This window comes from Saccopteryx leptura, chromosome 1 (genome assembly GCF_036850995.1).
Source record: "Saccopteryx leptura isolate mSacLep1 chromosome 1, mSacLep1_pri_phased_curated, whole genome shotgun sequence".
In the NCBI taxonomy this organism is placed as follows: Eukaryota; Metazoa; Chordata; class Mammalia; order Chiroptera; family Emballonuridae; genus Saccopteryx; species Saccopteryx leptura.
In genome coordinates this window covers 173,740,715-173,757,256 of record NC_089503.1, presented here as the reverse complement: position 1 = coordinate 173,757,256, position 16,542 = coordinate 173,740,715, and the positions used below count along the sequence as shown (strand labels likewise).

Below are 16,542 nucleotides of genomic sequence, written 5' to 3'. Positions count from 1 at the left end.
CTGTTTAAGTAAAAAGATAAACAAGGCACATTACGGCACACTTGGTAATCTAAAGCAGTGGTCCCCAACCCCTGGGCCACGGACCTGTACTGGTCTGTGGGCCATTTGGTACCGGTCCGCAGAGAAAGAATAAATAACTTACATTATTTCCGTTTTATTTATATTTAAGTCTGAACAATGTTTTATTTTTAAAAAATGATCAGATTCCCTCTGTTACATCCATCTAAGACTCACTCTTGACGCTTGTCTCAGTCACGTGATACATTTATCCGTCCCACCCTAAAGGCCGGTCCATGAAAATATTTTCTGACATTAAACTGGTCCGTGGACCAAAAAAGGTTGGTGACCATTGATCTAAAGGGCCTTGTTATATCCAGAAGCAGTGCAGCATTCACCTACTCAGAGATGCTGAGAAGGTTCCATTAATTTGTGTAGGACCAGAAGCAGGGTTAGGAGAGCTCTGCGTGCATGTTTACCTTTTGTCTTGGCATCCCACAATATCCCTCCACTACAGTTCGACACAGGGACTGTGGGTCGGACAGCATTTCCTGATGAGAAAATGATGGCTCTACTTGGCGCAGGGGAAAATGTTGAGTCTTTGATGTCTCAACACAAAATCATAATGGGCCATCCATCTCCAAGCAGGACGTGCTGGAGACCTGTGGCTGGCAGTTAGCTTTTTGTTTGTCATGTTCATGGAGGAACGAAGTGTGTGTCAATGATGCACACACTTGTGCCTAGCCAGAATTTTCTGTTGACAACGAGCAGCAGGCCTTTGTGAGGTCTCAAGTGAGGGATGAGGGGAGGGAGAAGAAAAGCTAACTGCGAGGAAAGGGAAGAATCTGCTACCTACAGTTGAGACAGGGACATTATTAATCCTGTCCCCTGATCAGTCACCTCCTCTACTGTGTCCAATAGTGGCCACACTGGACTTGGACATGAGGTCTGAGGTCAGGCATGGCTTTGACCATGCCACCTCCATTATCTTGGGATCACATTGCCTTACAGGTACAATGATGGACCAGGATTAAAAAAAACATAACAGAATAGAACAAGAAACCAATCAGAATCCTTACTTTGGAGTCTCAGAGGAAAAAATGTGTATATATATATATGTATATATATATATGTGTATATATATATATATACACATACATGTATATATCAAGTATGCAAGGGTGGGGGTGGGTGGGAGGTCTCCAAGCTCCACCAGCACTTCGCTGTTCCACCATCAGTCATGTGCACGGGTGTCCCTGCTCCCTCTGGCTCCCCCTAACACAATTTGAAAACCACTGGCCTAGATAAGCTTGAAAGTCCCTTCCAGGCCTAACATTCTGCGGTCTGTTGCCTTTGGCACCAGAGTGACCTCAAATGTAAGGAGCAATTATAGGGTCTAGAACAGCACTGCCAATAAAAATACATGAAATGAGCAAGTCATTACAAATTCCCCAATAGCCATATTCTATAAGTAACAAGAAACGGGTAAAACTCATTTTATGAACATACTTTATTTATGCCAGCATATCTACACAATTCAGCATGTAACCGACATCAAAAATGATAAAGATATTTTACATATTTACATGTGCTCAAAATCCAGCCTGTATTTTAAACTCAGAGCGCAACTCAGTTCATATTTGCCACATTTTAAAGTGTTCAGTAGTTACATGTGGCAAGGGGCTGCCACACTGGGAAACACAGATAGAGAACCTTAACTGGCTCAGAGCCTGTTCCTGAGTTACAAGAGTACCCTACACATGAATTTAAAGGGAAAGGCCTGCTGCTTCCTGTTTCCAGACTTGTGGATTGTAAGAAAGCATATGGGCCCACTTCTGTTTCCATCACCCCACGCTGCAGTGGCCACTGCTGTCAGGGTGGGGCCTCTCTATGTCACAGCATGTTTCACCACCAGTGGCCTCAACTGCCTGCCATCTCACTTGCCTATTCCCCACTTCTTGCTGATTTCATATTACCTTTATTCCAAGATTTATTCTTTGTGAGTTTTCTCTAAGCCTTTCTCTGCCTTAGTTCTATCACCTCCAGGAATCCACCTTGACCTTGAAGATTATTTTAAAAACCTGATTCATACCTAGTTCCTACCTTCTACCATCATCCCCACACACGTAATCATTTGCACGTAAAAGAAGTTGTTCAGTTAACATATTTGTTCAACATTATCCATATTATATCTTATATGTCGACCTAAGTTAACTTCATCTTTTAGATTTTATGCATAGTACTTTGCACTGAAAGACACAATATTTCTCTTCTGTTCATTTGTAGGAACAAAGATATGGCTGAGTATAATCATGATAGAACACTAAAATGCAATGAAGATGCTTTGCTGTTTCTTTGGGAAGAAAAATGAACATTCAGGTTTCACTGGTTATTTGTATACAGTTCAGGTTCATAGCCACTGGCTGGCTCGTATTGCAAATTTAAACTAAGGGCAGTACTTCAGATAGCATTTTCACACTTACAGTTCAAAAAACAGGAACAAAATCACTCTTTTGGTAGAAAAGCTTAGAAGAGTAGCAACTGAGAAAAATACCCATCTGTAATTTGATTTTTTTCTACCACTCTATAATTTGAATATAAACAATATACTTAGAGATGCCTATTTAAAACAATATTTACATATATGTATATATTACTAACATGTTTTTTCTATGTTTCAGGTTTGATAAATGATGAGAAGTTTTGCTATCATTTCCCAATTTTTCAGCCTGGATGGCTTAGATTTTTAGTCAACTAAATTATAATCACTAGTCTGAAACTATAGTAAAATAATCATCTCATTAAATGAGGTACATTTCTTTTTAAAGTGACTTTCGCCTCTGGGCCTCCTAGCAAAAGCTGTTAAGAACTCTCCTGCAATTGTACAAGTCCCTACTTTGGGCTTAGATATTGAGGTATTATCAATGAATTTATAATGTATAGATCAAAGTATCCTGAAATAGAGACACCCCATTTCCTGAAACAAGGACACTTTTTTTACCAAAAGTCTTTTATCAGCAATCCTTTTATCCCCTGAGCACTTGCACCAGATTTTTTCCTTTTTTTCTTTCTTAGTTTAGGTATTCCCATTTCACAGATAAATGAATGAACACCGTGACCCTGGATGAACAGACACAACAGATGAGAGTCAGAATGAGGACTTACATCTAGCACTCTACAACCTTGTTAGTGAACATTATTTTCCCAATAACGACCTGTGGTTGAGGGATGTCTCCTTAGCTATTTAAGCTCCAAAGAGATCCAGAGAGGAAATTTTTCTGATTTCCACAGAAAGAACCCGAACCCAACTTTCCTGGCCAGGACCTGTTTATCCCTAAAGGTGTATGTGTTGGTGTGTGAGCGGAGAGAGGGCTACAAAAAATCCCTTCCTATTTAAGATAATTGTTTGCATTTACTTGTACTTGAAAAACTAGTGTGGGCGCTAGGCTAGACTGTGTGTGTATACGTGTATGTATGTGTGTGTGTCACACACACATACACACACACACACACACACACACACTACCCCCTCCTGCACCGTTTTTTGAGATACCCAAGGGGATTTCTCTGAATAGTGTATTGAGCAGAGCTGGCCAGCAGGCTGTGATTTGACATCTTCTGAATTTAGATCAGCATTTAAAGCAATTACATGCATATGTCGATACCACTTAGCTGACTTATCAGGCCCGGGGCCTTAAATATGTCTCCAAACACCTCCAATCTGGTAAGAGAGGAGAATCATAGCCAAATATTCTGACGTGCTCACAATGTCTTACTGCACTGCAATAATTTCAACTCTTTCGCCCCTGTCTTTCTGAGTCAGGAGGGGGATAAATGAAGCGGTTCTACTTCTTTGGGGTTCTCCGATGCAGACTCTCTGCAGTCCGTCTCCGTATCTCCGCTCCTGTCCGTACCGCAAGACAGCTTTCCCTCAATTTCCCTGAGATTTTCCAGATGCGGCTCAGTCGGGCTGGCTTCGGCCCCACTCCGCCTCCGGGCGTGCGCTCGGCCCGCGACCCCTCGGCGGCGCAAGTCTCGTGATTTACACCGAGTTCAGGCTCCTTTCCGCCAGCCGCGGCTGCTCCAGAAGCTCGGGCCTGGCTGTCCCGGGATTGCCAAGGGCTCTGCGCAGTGGCAGGCGCCGGCCGAGGAGCGCGCGGCGCCGGCACCCTACGCGCCGGGCGGGAGAAGGGGCGCCGCCAGGCGGTGGCCGCGCCCGGGGGGCGTGGCAGGCGCACTACGATTCCCAACGCGCGGCCTAGGAGGGTGGCCCGTGCCACTGCTCCCGGTGCGCCCCCTGTAACTTCCGGCCGGAGCCCGAGCAGCCGCCTCTGAGCAGCCCTCTGTGCTCCGGCTCGAGCCCCGGCCAGTAGGCGGGGGAGGCGGGGGCGTGACCGGGCTCAGAGGTAGGTGAGCCAGAGCGCGCCGCGCAGGTTAACAGTAGGGAAGCCAGAGAGGCAGCGACATCTGCGGGCCAGCGGTGCAAGGCCGAGAGGGGAGGCCCCCAGGACGCGGGCCTCGCGGCCCGGGGATGGCCGGCCCGCTTGCCAGCAGCGTCTAAGCCCGGGCCCCCAGCGATGGTCCCCGGGCGCCGGCCCAAGAAGTGCCCCTGGCTGCGCGCTCACGACCGTCCCAGGGCAGGCGGCTCGGCGACGTCCATGTATCTTGGGTTAGGGTTTGTCGAGTCAGTTCGAGCCACTCGAAGAACCCGGTTTCCCCATTGGGGAGAGTAATTGTTCCGGTTGTCTCTTGCCTCTTTAGAAAGTTACTCCGACACTTTTGATCATCCGTCCGGAGTAAGAAAGATTAAAAAAGACAGCGTGGCATGTCCCCGCGTGAGGGGTTTCCGGGGGATCCCATCAAGTAGTCAGAGCCAGCTAGAGCCAGAGCGGTGAGTCCAGGCAACTGACAATTCAGCCCCAGTAAGGGTTAAGTGCATCCTGCCGGTTCGGTTTACATGTAAATAAAGAGCAGCTGCTCCGCGCCGGCCCCGGCTGGCCCTTTTAAGTGTTTGATTGGTTGCCAATGACATCATCGCCCGTGTTCTAACACCAAGCACCCGAGGCGGCGTAAGAGTAGCCCTCCTTAAAGAGACCAGGCCACGCCCCCAGATCCTCCTCCTGCGGCCTCCTATTGGCTGTGGGATGCTGTGAGGTAACGGTCAGTTTATTCCGAGTTTCTATTGGTCCAAGGCGCCGTCGGTCGGCAGCTGGCCCACCCCCCTAGAACCGTACATTTACAGTGTAGGAAAAGAGAAAGTAACTATGTTGTTGCTGGAGATCAATGAAGCCGAGTGAATGGGGCTGAATGTGAGAATCCTTCCTGAAGCGGAGCGCCAGATGGTGGAGGGCTACACGGATATATGAAGTAAGTGGAAGTCACCTCGGCTACTCCTCGAGCCCAGGAGTGTTCGGCAGTGTGAGCGAGAGTGTGTATGCGTGTGTTTGCGTGTGGCGATGCTCACGGGGAGCCACAGCAGGTAAGGTTAGAGGGTTCCGGCTGTTGGCTCACGCTGCCCTGTGCGTTTACTCTCTCTGCAGTCTGTTTGAATTTGGGGCGAAGAAAAAAAAAAGGTTTGTTGGGATGCTTTGCGGCAGTTTTGAATGCCTGGGGATCGTTAGTGCGCTGTGTGGCGAAAGGAGACGGTAGGTGCCCCAGGAGTGGGGAAGGAGCGTCCCCTGACCGCTTAATTTTCTTTCCAGCCTCTACCTAGAGGTGGATGGACGACCCGCCAGGGAGAGGGGGGTAGCTCGGTGTTTCTCGGGGAGGTTTTCAGAGCCTTTTGAATGGTTTCACGGGCACTATAGACACCCGACCCTCTGCTGCAGGGATGCAGATCTCTTTCCACACTCCGTGCGTGGGGATCCGCGCACTTCGTGCGGCGGTGGCGGGTCCCAGACGGGGTCCCCGCGCACTCGCTGCTGCGTCCTTCTCCAAGGAAGGGGACTGTTGATCCTGGGACGGATTCTCCCAGGAAACAAAATAGCGGAGACTTTCCCCGCTCCATCTAGCTGGGAAACAGTTCGAGCTGCTGCTGGTAGAGTACTTGCTCTTAAAAAAAAAAAAAAAAATACTACGCCAGGGAGGGAAGAAAACAGGAAGGGAGGATGGGAGGGAAGGGGTTGGCTCCTTCGCTCCCATCCCAAGGTGGAGGAGAGAAACCTAAATTCATGGGGGAATCTGCGGGTGTGATGGGTGCGTGCCCGTGTGTGCGTGCGTGCGTGTGTGGATTCTGCCTGTGACAGTTGGGCTCTGTGTCTGAAAATGGTGACGGCCGTGTGTAGACAGATGATAGAGGATATTTTCCCAGACATCTCTTAAAGTTCGTTTAGGTGAGGGACTCTAGCACGGGGTTTGGTCTCTTTTCTGTGTGCCCGGCTAATAGAAGAGGGGCCAGCAGGGCCGCATTGTAGAGTGCCCCGGTGCCTACAGAGAGGAAGGAACTGTCCCTTTGCAGGCGTCCTCGGGAGACAGACGGGGTAGACCGGGTGGGCAACACTTTACTGCCTCTTTTAACAGTGACAGCTAACTGGGAAGTCATCTTTATGAAATCCACCGCCCTGAAGAGGGGGGTATCCCTGTGGGATTGAAATATTATGCACAGTGCCTGTCTCCCTTTGAGAGAAGCGCTAGAATGCATCTGTGCCCGTGGGGGAAATGAAGGACAGAGTCCAAGTGATCCTTTCCTTAAAAGCAAGAGTAGAGTTGTGGGGTGGGGGTGGCAAGAGGGCAAAGGGTGGTGCCTCAGCCAGGGTTGGGGTTTCCAGACCTGGCTGAGGCCTGGGGCTTTGTTTTAGGACACCAGTTTGTAATGAAGGGGGAACTGCAGCTTAATTAATAAGAGGCTAAGAGGAAGCAGGGGAGGTTTTAATATGACTGTGTGTGCTTTTCAAAGGGCTCAGTCAATTGGAAAGCAAGAATAGCTCCCAGCTAAAGAGATTCACTTAGGGGGATACTTTCATTCTGATTTGCAGAAAGTTGACATCCGTCCCATCTCCCCTCACCCCCATGTATATTTAGCTGCTGTATATTTCTCTGAGCCATGCCAATGCTCTTGGTCATTCCTGTTCCTTTGCAGTGGGTAAGGAATTACATGGAAAGTATGCAAGGGTGGACAGTGGGTCTTTCCCAGTGAGTTGCACTATAATTCTGACCAGGAGGTGAGGCCCAGAATAGATACCTCTTAACAGCCATCCTTTCTGTTTTTGGAGTTTCCAGTTCTTTGTGCTTTTACCTTCTCTAAAGCTGAACTTCGATGCAGGCCTGAGAAAGGTTTTTCATCAACATATGCATGGACTAGACATTTAACCTTAGACTTAGTGACCACATAGCTGGCGTCCACAGATTGACATCCTCTTTAAATCTGTAAAAACGTGTTTCAAGCTTTGAGAGCAGCGTGATAAAGGGCACTCAGGACGACTTTGCTCAGAGGGATGCAGTGGCCTCTCCCAGGGATTGGATTAGACTGCCTTTTGTGTCACGTGACTTTATTCTTTCTTTCCCCCTCCCCTTCCTTACAGACTGTCTTGAGTTCTTCTTGAATTGCCAGTTTTCAGCCTCCTCATGCCTCCGTCTCCTTTAGATGACAGGGTAGTAGTGACACTGTCTAGGCCCGTCCGGCCTCAAGATCTCAACCTTTGTTTAGACTCTAGCTACCTTGGCTCTGCCGCCCTGGGCAGTAACAGCCACCCTCCTGTCATCGCCACCACCGTTGTGTCCCTAAAGGCTGCGAATCTGACGTATATGCCCTCATCCAGCGGCTCTGCCCGCTCTCTGAATTGTGGGTGCAGCAGTGCCAGCTGCTGCACTGTGGCAACGTACGACAAGGACAATCAGGCCCAAACCCAAGCCATTGCTGCTGGCTCCGCCACCACTACCATCGGAACCTCTAGCACCTGTCCTGCCACCCAGATGGTCAACAACAATGAGAACGCAGGCTCTCTAAGTCCATCAGGTGGGTTGGGCAGCCCTGTGTCAGGGACCCCCAAGCAGCTAGCCAGCATCAAAATCATCTACCCCAATGACTTGGCGAAGAAGATGACCAAATGCAGCAAGAGTCACCTGCCGAGCCAGGGCCCTGTCATCATTGACTGCAGGCCCTTCATGGAGTACAACAAGAGCCACATCCAAGGAGCTGTCCACATTAACTGTGCCGATAAGATCAGCCGGCGGAGACTACAGCAGGGCAAGATCACTGTCTTAGACTTGATTTCCTGTCGGGAAGGCAAGGACTCCTTTAAGAGGATCTTTTCCAAAGAAATTATAGTTTATGATGAGAATACCAATGAGCCGAGCCGAGTGATGCCTTCCCAGCCACTTCACATAGTCCTTGAGTCCTTGAAGAGAGAAGGCAAGGAACCTCTGGTGTTGAAAGGTAACGTTCCCTTCCCCATCACACTCCTGCGTAGCCTGGGGTCACTCGGGGTTTTGTCTTAGACGTACCAGGAATCTCCTTACCCTACCTCCCAAAGATCGAAATAGACTCTCTTCTTCTCGTCCACCCTCCTGTGCCTGGTCTTAATTATTTTGTGTAGTGACAGAAACCCAGCAGCATGGAACTGGAAGCCAGAAGACTTGGGTTCTGTTCTCGATTCACCTTCTAATTTGCATTGGGCAAGTGATTTCACCTCTCTGAGACTGTACTCATTGTCCTAAAAAGGGGCTTTTCTAACACCATATGGTATCTCGAGTCATGCCTGGGCTGGTAGCTCTCTTTCAATAAATCACTAGTTGGAAAGTTATTATCTCTCAGACTTGACCCAAGTTGATGGAATTGAGGAAGCAGCCGCTATGGTGAACTACAAGTAAACTTACAGGTACCGGGTTCTTTTTGTGGGAAATTCTTCCTCTTTCTCACCTCTGTGCCCAGCTTGGATTTAATGTGGTTTAGAATGTGATGTGTCGAGGGGTAGAGATCCTTATTCTAAGGGTCCACAGTATAAGATCATAAAAAAATCTGTTCTTCTGCCACAGCTCTATGAGGACAGGGTCATTCTTATGAAATATTCTCCAATCCATTGTTGCCTCTGGCTTTATCTGACAACCATTGGCATCCTGTTACTAGTTTACATAATTATTACTCAGTGCAGAATAACTCTGAGGTCCTGGTTGCTGAACCCTGGCAGTGGGAATTAATTGCCCACCATTCTCTGAGCTCCTTCCACACAGTGTCACCTAACCTAGTAGGACAGCTCTCACCCTGTGTCCATCCCCAGTGTCTTTTTGCCCTCAGATACCATTCATTGGGGCACTGTACCCTATTCTTTCTCTTTGGTGTCTTCTGTCTGGTGGTGGTGGTTCTAGATACAGTCATCTTCTCTTAAGTTTGAGCCAACATACATAATCTGGACCACATCACCAGCCAGTCTCCTGAACTGTGTTGACCACAAAGGGTTTCTCTGAACAGCTTACATATTTAAATTGCAACAGACCATTAAAGTGAGCAACTTAGTTGTTTTGTCTTTGTGAAGACAGCTCTGCCATCCTCCCTCTGGTCTGCCCATTGATGCATTCCGCCTTTTGTTGAGTAGCGTTCTTAGAAAAATGGTTCTGAATTCCTTTGATATAACCCCCTGCCCACCCTCCACTCCCGTCCCATTGGACTCAACTACCACAAAGGCCCAGCTTTCCTTAAGGTTGGGCTCTGATGGGAAGGATGGCATCAACAAGGTTGTATCCAGAGAGTTCCCACAGCATCTAGTCATTTTGTATTGCTGTTCCTGGGTTTTCTTGGGTTTACAGGTATGTTCAGATTTTCTCTGAATAGCTCTTTTATTGTTTTATATTCTTGTTTGGTTGACTTTGAGTGGTTCCCAGTAAGTCTACCCAGCTAGTGTTTTTTTTCCCATGATCTTGGCTTGTCTTGTCCTTTTCAGATGAGAAAATATAACTGATACATTTCCCATTTGTAATAGTTTGTCTTGGGGAGCAGACAGAGGGCATAACCAATGGTCCTAATGGTTGTGTCTGCCCATGCAGAGTAGTAGATGTGAAGAAAAAGCAGGCCTTTTCTGATTTGAGGACAAGGCATGAAGCACACTAAGGTGACCCTGGAATTGAACATGAGGGGTGTTAGGAAAGTTGTAGCTCCTGTCTTCTATCTGGCTGTGGACAGACTTGTGCCCAGAGTTGGTTTGTCAGTCACTGAGAAATGAGTCTTCTGGGACTACTGATGAAAGTGGGGTTCCACCCCCTTTCCTGTGGATGCTGCAGAGACTCCAGGCAGCCCGGGCTTGTTCCTCAGTGTCAGGGAGTGAGACTGCCTCAGTAGGGCGGGGCCGGACATGCTGCTGACCTCACCACTGGGCGCCTGGGCGGCCACTGTGAGGGCTCATCATTTTCGGGTTGGAGAGGCACTGTGGCGGGCGACCTGGAAGACGCGCTGGTGGTAGAGGTTGGATTATTTGTAGCTTTTTCTTGAAATATTTGGGAATTTTGTTGAAACTATACAGTTCAGGAGCCAAAGGGGTCTGTAATCTATTTTATGTATTGTTATCGTCATTGTAATTTTGTTCTCTTTGGGGAGAATAGCCAAATATTGGGACCAAGATGGGAAAGAAGAGGGAACAGTACCAAGATGCTCCAGCTACCCTGTCCTCTGGGCAAACCAATGGTTAATACCATAGTACCATCGAGCAAGATGGGGTAGGCATCTCTCAGAAGTCATGGCCAGCAACTTCTCCTAGGCTCTTGAGTGGGTCAATTAGATCATTCTGGTCTGGCTTCTCTGCTGAGGTTTATTCTTACTAACCCCAACCCTTGGCGATGTCAGACTTTATTTTAGCAAGAGTGGAAGTGGTACCATTTTGGATCGAGTGATTTTTGTAGGAAAGATATGGTGGCAGGGGTAGTGAGACTTTTCAAAGGTAGAAACTTCTATGGCCTCGTTAACTTATTTTCGGAGATTTTAATACAATCTCGGGTAATTTATGGCTGGCCCACCTGCCGCCCTGGTGTATGTTTGTAAACACTGGTTGCTACCCTCCCTGTCCAAGTTTCATGTCCCCTGTCTCAATGCTGCGTTATCTATTTTTGGTGCTGCCTGTCAAGTTGAACGGCTGCTCAGTTACCATTTTAGTAATGCTGTGTCAGGTTGGGAAGAAAGTGATCAGAGGCGCAGAAGCCCCTGAGATTAAGTTACTGTTCCAATTTACAGTCCTCTCTCCGTTGTGACCAATGTCAGAATCCATGTTTTAGTCTTAGCTGCTAAAGAAAAAATGGCATCGGACCTATGCCTCTCTCCAACCTGGAGAAATAAATGAGTAATTTGGGATTTGAGAAATCTTTGAAAGGATTATAATTTGTTTTAGCCAAAGTTGACTGTTAATATGATTGCTAACTACACTGAAAAAAGAAAGCTAGACAATTCTGGGCCTTCCAGAATGAGAGCTGTCATCTTTGCTATGATGATTATAAAGTTCCGAAGGTTGGGTTCAGGGAAATAATTAGTCGTTTAAGCAGGAAAGGATGAGCTACTGCCACCTCCTCCTTAGCGACAGTTTATGCCTTTAAACATTTTATTATAACATTTTTCAAATATATAGAAAAGTAGGAAAGAGTCTAGTGAGCACCCAAATATCTGTCACTAGTTTACACAATTATTACTCCTTTCCCTATTTGCCTTCTCTTCCTTTTTGGTTGAAAAAAATTGTAGAATAGACAATATTTTAATAGATTTAAATATGTTTTATGTTATAACTTAATGTTTTAAAATTAATAAGGCTGGGGATATTTTATAGGGCAGTATGGACAACTTGTAATTCTACTATGAGTCACAGGTGGTCCAGTCTATGGAGAAGCAGGCCTGCCTCTCAGTGGGAGGACCCCAGGTGATAATCGGGGGTCCATAGCTCCCTGTTCTGTACAGGTATGTCAGTGTCCATGCCTGTACTTTCTCTCTGCTGTCACAAAATGGACTGACAGGCTTGCTTCTGTACCAGAAACAATTGGGGGCAATGGGAGGAGAGGGAATTACTTAAGGAGGCTGATACATAGAGATCATTGGATAACGTCGGGGAATAGACTCTTATACTATAAAACTTTCCATCATAATTCCTGAGAAATGAGCAAACAGACTGCACATTCCTCCATAGTCAATGAGGATTCTGATGTAAACACTTATAGGCAACATTGAGTTTGACCACAAAACAAACGGCTATGCTCAGAAATCGGAGACCCTGTGAAAGTGTTTTTCTGTTTTGTTCTATGGGGGTACAGGTTTGCCTCTTGTCTCTCAGGAATGTTATGAAGATGTGTCTATATTCTTAAACTTATTGTTGTTATTCTGAACCTCTGTTTAACACTCAAACATGTCAGTCATGAGCCCTGTAGTAAATGTTGGGGAAATTCAGGCAGGACTTGGGATTCAATCTTTCCGAGTTCCTAGTCTTGGTTCCCCCCCTTAATGGGCACATTGCTTAATCCCTTATTTTCTTCGTTTCCTCATTTACGAAAAGAGGATCTAACAGTAGTTATCTCATAGTGTTAGTTTAGGAATACAGTGAGCTAATCTAGACATAGTTCCTCATACATGGTAAGCACTAAAAAATGTAACTTCATATTATTATTACTATTGGTTGAACAGGGATGATGGTGCCACTAAAAAGGGCCGTTTTGGCTCCTTTTCTTTTTTTTTATTTTTTAATTAATTAATTAATTAATTAATTAATTTTATTTTTTTGGCTCCTTTTCTAAAGGAGTACAAATAACAAACTAGGTACAACAAAGTGCGTGTGTGTGTCTGTGTGTGTATGTGTTGCTATGGTCTAAAAATAATTTGGTGACTGTTTGCTAATTTAAGTAGCATCCAGTTGGAGTGCCAAGTAATTACAAAGACATGTTGGGTCAAGAGGTCAGAGTAATTTGGGCCTATCCTAGAATTATTTATTTGTAGGGGAATTTGTAAAAATGTGATGATAAATTTGTCCAACTAATGTCCCATAAGTCAATAGTGAGAGCATAAAACTGTTAAACTTTGCTTTTCCTGGCTCTCCCCAGGCTGATTTATTTTTGGAATAAGGATTATAGTCTGACTATAAAAGGGGAGATGGAAGGAGGGGGCAGTGTGCTTCCCGTTGAAAAGTTCTCGAAGCTTTGAGTCAGATGAGAGTGCGTTTGAAGGAAGGAGAGAAGTCTTGCAAAGTATTGCTCGTTTCTTCAAGTGAGTCGTGATACTTCTGCTGAATTGGTTCATGGTTGCCTGTCCTCTCTTGGACATACTGCCCTCCTTCCTAATTAAAATATAAGTGGAAAGAGATAAGTGAGATCTCTCCCTGTTGCCGCCCTTACTCCGACTGCTCCTTGTGTGCTGGGTGCCCAGCAGAGTGGAGTTTAGCTCCCTCATTCCTGGCTCCAAAGCTAGGCTTTTCCACTGTCTGTCCATAGGTGTCCTTAGGCAACTCAGATTACCTCTCAGATCCCCAGTTTGTTTCCATTGTAAAATAGGGGTTATTTCAACATCACAGGGCAAACTGAGATGACATATATCAAGCGCCTGGCACGTAGACAGCTCTCAGTAACTCAGGCTCCTGGGCCTTATTCCCCAACCCACATGCCCTTTCAAAACCTCTTACATTAGACAGTGAGGGTGGTTTGTTTGGTTGTTTGTTTGCTTTTTGTTGCAGTTTGTTCTAGGTACAGTATTATGGGAGCACGTTAAGTATGAACCATGTGGCCTTACCAGTTTGGATCAGTTAAGTTAAACATCTGGCTTGTCAAGGACAAGTTCAACAAACTCCTGCTGGCCATGAGAGCTAATGATTTTGTATTAGAAAAGGCAGGCTCAGGGAAGGGAGGTTTGACAAAATCACAGGAACAGACGACGTTTTGCTCCCCTTGTGCCTCACGTACCCAGAGGAGCGAGGTGTGAGCTTTGAGGAGCTACCCTGCTGCCGAAGACTGTCACAACCAGCCAGGGTCCCCACCCTGGCATTGCTGGGGAGAGCTTTGGCCATAAGAATTTGTTGATTTGCAGTTCATAGGCAGTTTAATTTGAGTGGGCAGATAAGGATACATGACCCACTAAGGCTAGAAACTCTAATCCCGAGGGACATCATTTCCCATTTTTTGAAGTCCAGAAGCTCAATTCTGTGAACCAGGAAGCTTAGAGTTCCCCTAGTGCCGTCGTTTTCACAGCGGGCTGCTCATTGGGACCAATTGGGACGATTTAAAACCTTTGACTCTCAGTCGCCACTTCCAGAGATTCTGATTAAATTGTCCGGGGACAGCCTGCACATCAGGTGTTCTAAAGCTCCCAGGGATGCCAACATGCGGCGAAGTTTGAGGGCCATTGATCCAGTCTGCTCGTTATGCAGTTATGGAAACGGAGCCCAGTGAAGTTTATCACTTGTTCAAGGTTACATGCATAATTAATTTTAGAGCCTTGTTCCTTCATGCTAAAATAGGTCTTGCCAGGTTGATAGATTGATGTGTATGTGTATTATTCTCTAATGATAACAGTATCTAATGTAAGCAGCATGCAAGTATAAAATCATAGATTTGTCAATCATATGGAGTATTGATCTTTTTCTGTTGAATTTGTCAGTCCAGAACTATATGGACCAAAGTCTAAGATCCTTTGAAGCCAGAAACTCATGCTCCTAGTATTGACCTGGATCCTAGAAATATGGGACAAATATTAGTGTTGATTTAATCCCATCTTCTAGGGGCCTTAACTGTTAAGGAAGAGCTGGGAAATGTGCATAAAAATGCAGCCCTGGACCCAAGCGTCTCAGGTTTCTAGAAACTTTTTGTGATAGGTTCGTCAGCATGTATGTAGGGCCTTGTGGGTAATAAAGATTCATTCATTCATTCAACAGATATTACTGAAGCCATTCACATGTTGGGCTTGAGCCTGCAGGATGGGGAAGCTCGTCATAGCCCTTGACATCTAAATGCCAGACCGAGAGCGTATACACAGCAGACAGGATTCCCACCCTTCCACCGGGATAATCACATACTTGCCGGTATTCCTCATCACCTTCTGCCAGTCTCGTTGAGGAAATGCCATTTTCCTGTGAGGGACCTGGCTGTGTGGCATTTGGCCTTTTTGTCTTTTCTTTTCCTCTTACAGACAGAATCTAGCCTTTTCTAAGCACATCTCCACCGGCCAACAGAATTTCTCTCCACTGTCTTGAGCCAAAAAGACAGAACTTTTTTTTTTTTTTTAAAGTGTTGGTTTCTCATAGAAAAGGAAATATATGTTCTGGCTGTCCCTCTAGGCTGATGGGGCTCCTCTGGGCATCAGAGGGGGACTTTGTAATTTGGACTTCACTCATTTTGGACATATTGCTGATAGGAACGAAGCCTGTGTTTAATTTTTCCTGCTTACTGTGTGCTGTCAATGAACAGAGGGCATGCTGAGCAAACAAACATTGTAACCGGTGTTTCAAAAACAAGGTTTTGGCTTACTTAGGAAAAAAGTTTGCAAGTACAATTAAAATGCCCTTGCAGGGGCTGGGCTTGGATGAAAACACAAGCCTGCCATTTTCAAGTTACATTGTCCCTCTAACCCTGGCCTTCTTGGACATTTTTTTATTGGCTGTGTTTCCATATACCATATGGTCTCCATTCACATTGCATTCTTACTCATTCAAAAAAATTAGAGGGAAGAGAACAGGGTGAGTGTAAGCCACGGCCTGAATTTTATTGTGGAATATTTCAAAATATATGTGATATTCAAGTTGATGTAGCGACCTTTCTAATTGTGAACTCCAACACCTGAGATGTTTTATCTGTAAGCCAAGAGGAAGATCTTAGCATCCTAATTGTTTTCCAGTTTATGTCTGTATCATCTACTATTACTTAAAAGTATGGATCACCCAAGCAAGACTCATATTTCCTATAACTTAAAGGCAAAGAAACGTTAGCCCCTGCTTTAGAATGAGGAAAGGCGCATGCGTCCTGTGAGTTCATGTAAGATAAAAGCTGTTACCCGATGTGGTGTCCTGGCAGAATGGACCATCACCAACAGGAAGCAAGGCGTTTCAGATTCCCCAGATTATCTGCATTGCTCTTAATGTTTTATTGGTGGTGAAGGCCTGCTTGTCAAGTTTTGCCCCCTAAGACTCAAATTTCATTAAAAAAGAAAGAAAGAAAGACAGAAAGAAAGAAAGAAAGAAAGAAAGAAAGGAAGAAAGGAAGAAAGGAAGAAAGGAAAGGAAGAAAGGAAAGAAAGAAAGGAAAGAAAAAGAGAGAGAGAAAGAGAGAAAGAAAGGAAAGAGAGAAAGAAAGAGAAAGAAAAGGAAGGAAGGGAGGGAAGGAAGGAAGGAAGGAAGGAAGGAAGGAAGGAAGGAAAGGAAAGGAAAGGAAAGGAAAGGAAGGGAAAGGAAAGGAAAGGAAAGGAAGGGAAGGGAGGGAGGAAAGGGAAAGGGGAAGGGGAAGGGGAAGGGAGGGGAGGGGAGGGGAGGGGAGGGGGAGGGGAAAGGGAAAGGGAAAGAAAAGGGAAGGGGAAGGGGAGGGGAGGGGAGGGGAGGGGAGGGGGAGGGGAAAGGGAAAGGGAAAGAAAAGGGAAGGGGAAGGGGAGGGGAGGGGAGGGGAGGGGGAGGG

At 46.0% G+C, this 16,542-nt stretch overlaps 1 protein-coding gene across 1 annotated transcript in view; it reads left to right on the top strand.

The window, feature by feature from the left end:
- The first annotated feature begins 1,544 nt into the window (after window positions 1-1,544).
- Window positions 1,545-16,542, top strand: part of DUSP10 (dual specificity phosphatase 10) — a 39,106-nt gene continuing 24,108 nt past the window's right edge. The window contains exons 1-2 of the mRNA XM_066380566.1: window positions 1,545-5,364; window positions 7,518-8,371. Of these exons, the coding sequence (XP_066236663.1) occupies window positions 7,561-8,371 (811 nt within the window). The 5' untranslated portion in view covers window positions 1,545-5,364; window positions 7,518-7,560. The remainder of the gene's footprint in view (window positions 5,365-7,517; window positions 8,372-16,542) is intronic.